This window comes from Hypomesus nipponensis, chromosome 24 (genome assembly GCF_054491055.1).
Source record: "Hypomesus nipponensis isolate SF chromosome 24, ASM5449105v1, whole genome shotgun sequence".
Lineage (NCBI taxonomy): Eukaryota > Metazoa > Chordata > Actinopteri > Osmeriformes > Osmeridae > Hypomesus > Hypomesus nipponensis.
This window is the reverse complement of record NC_140384.1, coordinates 2,253,770-2,258,680: the sequence shown is the minus strand read 5'-3', so window position 1 is coordinate 2,258,680 and position 4,911 is coordinate 2,253,770. Positions and strand designations below refer to the sequence as shown.

At 43.1% G+C, this 4,911-nt stretch overlaps 1 protein-coding gene across 1 annotated transcript; it reads left to right on the top strand.

Moving 5' to 3' along the window:
• The first annotated feature begins 2,125 nt into the window (after window positions 1-2,125).
• On the top strand, window positions 2,126-2,797 carry LOC146232679 (zinc finger BED domain-containing protein 5-like). Its single transcript, XM_084690007.1, has one exon. It carries the CDS (start codon window positions 2,126-2,128, stop codon window positions 2,795-2,797), a length of 672 nt encoding a protein of 223 aa, XP_084546133.1.
• Window positions 2,798-4,911: the final 2,114 nt, after the last annotated feature.

Here is a 4,911-nt window from a genome sequence, read left to right as displayed (position 1 = left end):
ATATCCACACAGACTCTGCTGTGATTGCAGCCAAAGGTCTACTAAATACTCACCTGAAGGGGGTGAATATTTATGCAATCATCTACTTTACCTTATATTTTTAATTAATTTATATTATTTTGTAAAAAATCATTTTTCACTTTGATATTAAAGTTTTTTTCTTCAAATTGTTGTCAAAAAGCCAAATCATATTGACTATGATTTCATGTATAAAAGCAACAAATGTTGAAACATCCAAGGAGGGGTGAATACTTTTTATAGGCATTGTACATGGTGTACCGTACTTACGGCTCGGTAGCTGCAGCCAGCCAGGGTTGAGATGTCGGCCAGGTGTCTAGAGGCAAGGCAGGGGACATGATTTACGCAGATCTGGTCTAATCGCTGGACCAGACCTCAACCGGGCTACGGTCCAGGGACATCCCACGGTTTGAGGCAAAAGCCAAGCAATGCAACCTGTACGTGTGTGGGTCCTGGAACATCAACATCCTTTCTGTAGTTTCCATTCATTGGTAAGCAATGTTTCTTTTTCTTACAGGATGGATAATAATGTATAGCACACTATCAAGATGTTAAATTACATTTTCCCTCAAATTCCAATGTTCTGCTCTGACATATCCTCAATATACAGCTAATCCTTTATTTAAGACTAGGTCACAAACCATTAGTAAACGGAGCAGTTGTTGTGCCCTCCTCCTCTCTATAAGTTCATAAATACAATTCTAACTGTGCATGATGAAACACTGAGTCACTTCTTTAAGAGGCTAAGGGAGTGAATTGAGGTCTCGGTACCGTTGCATTTGGAAAATAGTGCCATGTTCCAGACTGGGCCAACTTCAGACCCCCAACCTTCGGCTTCTATTATTTTAAAGGGATCATTGATAACTAAACCGATTTTACCTTGTCATAGTTGAATAACGACAGTTCAGTGGATAACATGGACATGCAGTGAACCTCAAAGTTCATTGACACCTCTTTCCTATCTAAATTTCACAACTTGAAACTGCAGCTTTAATACGACCGATTTCGAAAAAGCGGAATTTGTGTTGTCACGAATTCCGCATCACCTTTATCACACCCCAACATTTACATACAGACCAGCCCTCTGGTGTTCTGGCCCAGGATCTCAGATACTAGTTTAGCTGCGCGCTGCTTTGTGTAGGCCCTACTTCCACGCAAACAAAAAAGAAGAAGGTTTGAAAGTTATTGAAGTATATTGAAAATTGACCATTGTAAATGCAGTGTTCCAGAAAGAAAAAATCGGCCTTGGTGGTGGCACATACAGCGTACAAGTAAATTAACTTCTCTTCGTCTGTCGGGAGAAGTTGGCTAATGCTAACATGGTGCCAAGTAAATAGAAGAGGCACTTGGAAACCAAACATCCCTTTCATGTTGAGAGAAACTTGGCCTTCTTTAAAAGAGCGAGGGATCTGAACCAGAGGCAGCAAGACCGTTTGTTTTTATTGTTTAAAAGTGTCTGATAAGGCTATGGAGGCAAGTTATATGATAACGGAGCTTATTGCAAAGCGGAAAAAAACACACACAATAGCGGAGACGCTCATCCTCCCCGCTTATTTTTTTTCAGGTGTCATGCTGGGTCCAGATGCCGCAAATGCCTTATCAAAAGTGCCTTCGTCAGATAATACAGTCAAAAGAAGGATTGACGACATGTCAGATGACATAGAACAACGGTTGAGGAGAAACTACAGGTCAGCGGCACATTTTCTCACAGGTAGACGAGTCAACTGACATAAGTGGGGCTGCCCAACTTCTGGCAAACATCAGATATGTTGATGGTGATTCAATCATAGACTTTTTTATTCTGTAAAGAAATGGAAAGCCACACAACAGGGGAAGAGATATTTAGGGTAACTAATGACTATTTAAAAGAGAAAAGTCTGACCTGGGAAATGTGCGTCAGTCTTTGTACAGATGGTGTGGCATGCATGATGGGGAGAGTGAGAGGTTTTATTGCCAAGGTGAAAGAAATAAAACCCAAATATTGTGACAAAGCACTGTATTTTACATCGAGAGTCATTAATTGCCAAAACCATGCTCTGTGCAGGTGGTGAATTACATCAAATCAAGGCCACTAAAGTCTCGGCTATTCTCCCAACTGTGCGCTGAGATGGGAGCTGACCACCAAAGCCTACTCATCCACACCGAGGTACGTTGGCTGTCACGGGGGAAAGTCCTGTCCCGTCTTTATGAGCTGCAAGAAGAGGTTTTGGAGTTTTCGAAAGAACACCCTGTCCCTCATAAGGACAAGCTCGCGGATCAGAGATGGTGCCCCAAGCTGACTTACCTTGCAGATATATTTGGGCATTTCAACGAGTTAAACACCAAGCTTCAGGGCAGGAATGAGAACATTCTATCGTCCACAGACAAGATTCAGGGGTTTATGGGCAAGCTTATCCTATGGCAGGAGGCTTTGGAACAGGGTTCCATGGAGATATTCCCACTGGCATCAGCCGCGCCACAGGCAGCTAGGGAGCGCGCTTTATTTGCTGAACACCTTCAGACATTAAAAGAGAGGTTTGAGCGCTACTTTCCACTTGTGGCCGACATCGAGGACTTTGACTGGATTCGAGCCCCATTCAATCAGGAAACCTCAACAGAAAAGCTCATTTTGAGGGAAAGAGAGGAATGTGCAGAGCTCCAGATGGACCGCTCAATGAAACTCAAATTCAGTGAGCTCCCACTGGATCAGTTTTGGTTGTTTTCTGCATCAGAGTACCCAACCATCTCCCGCCACGCGATTGAACAACTTCTTCTTTTTCCCCACTACCTGCCTGTGTGAATTGGCATTCTCTACTCTAGTTTACATGAAGAGCAACAGGAGGTCACGCCTCTCCGTTGAACAGGACTCGCGAGTGGCCCTCTCTTCAGTACCACCAAGAATTTTAAAAATCTGCGAGCAATTTCTGGCACATGTTTCTCACTAGCTTGTAAGCAGGAAAAATAGCAAAGGTTAAAAAGCACATGTACAATATAAAATGTTTAAATTAATCATTGAATTATTTTGTCAGTAAATATTTAATAAGTAGTAATATAGTTTTTTGACAAATTGTATTTGGCATTAGATGTTAAAAAAAGGCCATAATAAATTGTTAAGTTGCCTAGTTAAGGTGTGTCTATTTAAATGACCATATATGGAAATCACGTTGGTCACATGACTCCACTCCATGTAGCTCTTTGTATTGAAGTATTTAATACAAAGAGTTATCATTCTACTGGATATCCAAGTCTCCCTTTTTTTCTTCATTCTAATTGGACCCTCAGCGATTGTACCTTTCCCTATAACATCAGTAAATAAAAATAAACGTTTACAGAGTGATAACACGTTATAGAGGCGCTTTTCACAGATATGAATACAGGTGTGCCTTGAGATTTTGACTTGCCTTTTGGTGTGCTTTGGGCACAAAAAGTTTGAAAACCACTGGTCTAGCCTATTGCTAACGCCTGTCTAGATTATCTATTTGAAAACACTGGAGAAAGGCAGGTGGTAGATACAGAATACATTAGCATTGCTAATACCTGTTACCAACACAATCACACTACAGCTTGCGGTTGTGATGAACATAAGGTCGGAACGCACCTCTTTTTAGCAACAGCTTCACAGCAAATCCTGCTTTACATTGTCCCAGGTTTTCAAAACCTGGTGAAATGGTTCGCGCAAATGTGTCGAGGGTCGAACTGCACACGGATCTTCTACGCTACGATATAGACAAGCATCCATGCCTGTTGAGTCAATGTTAGCTATAGACTCTAGCTCATCTGCTTTTTATTAACGCTGATTTGCAAGAAATGCAAGAACAGCTACATAGCGAAAACCAGGGCTGGCGCGAGTACCTTTGCCACCCTAGGCAAGCACCCCCCCCAACACCACCCCCCCGGGAGCGCAAATCGGAGAGACGCCCACCCCGCCTCGGCGCCCTCTGCTGGTGGTGTGGGACGGTTACTTCATGGACGCGCTTCGGTATTTGGCGCCCCCCTCTTCATGGCGCCCTAAGTGGCTGCCTCATTCGCCTGTAGCAAACGCCGGCCCTGGCAAAAACACTGTATAGGTGGTGGGCCGAAGCTCAAAATTGGGCATTTGAGCGATCCCTGGCGATGGAGGAGCTGGCTTTTTCTGTATCGCTATAAAAACGTTTCTACAACCCTTAAAAAATGTGTTGACATGTCCAGTTCTTGCACATTTTTCAAGGAACAAACATTTTGCTTCTTTATCGACACAGGCATGTTTTCCGGACAACTATGGTCCACATCCAATAAGAGTTCATATACCTGACACCTTCATAAAATCCACCAATCGTATATGTTGGGAAAATTGAAGATGTAACACATTTATCCTGTATATGAATGATTCTGTGTTCAGCATTCCTTGTGTGTAGAGAGAGGCCTACCCCCAAATCTGAACTTTGGGGAACACGAGGCATATGTAAACAAGGTGACCTGGGCTGACCACTCTCTTACTGGAGAGGCCATAAAAGATGTCTGGCCTTATCTGTGTTGGGTGAATCATGTGGTCAAGCTTACAGGGGTCAAAAGGCACACACACTCTAACACGCACGCACACACGCGCGCCAGGTCTGCAAGGAGCCAATGAAGAAGAGCAATGGAACATTTGCATGCCTTTGTCTTAACCAATGACTGTAAAGAGCAGTTCTGCTTAAATAGCTAGCTAGCGCAACAATCTAGCGGCCAAACTTTGTAGCACAATGGCGTGTGATGTTTTTGTCTCCTTGTGGGCCGGCCGCAAGCAATAAAGCTTTCTTAAAATTGTTCATCGACTGACTGTGCAATGCTTGATAGATTAATATTTCTGACACAATGGTCCTTCGAGCCGGATTCCAACATCCATTTCACCATCCAGAACCCAAGAACCAAGAATTAAAAATTGTGCAGACTTGC

What these genes read in the sequence shown, in the direction of transcription:
- LOC146232679 (XM_084690007.1), top strand. Translation starts at nt 2,126, where the DNA reads ATGGGAGCTGACCACCAAAGCCTACTCATCCACACCGAGGTACGTTGG.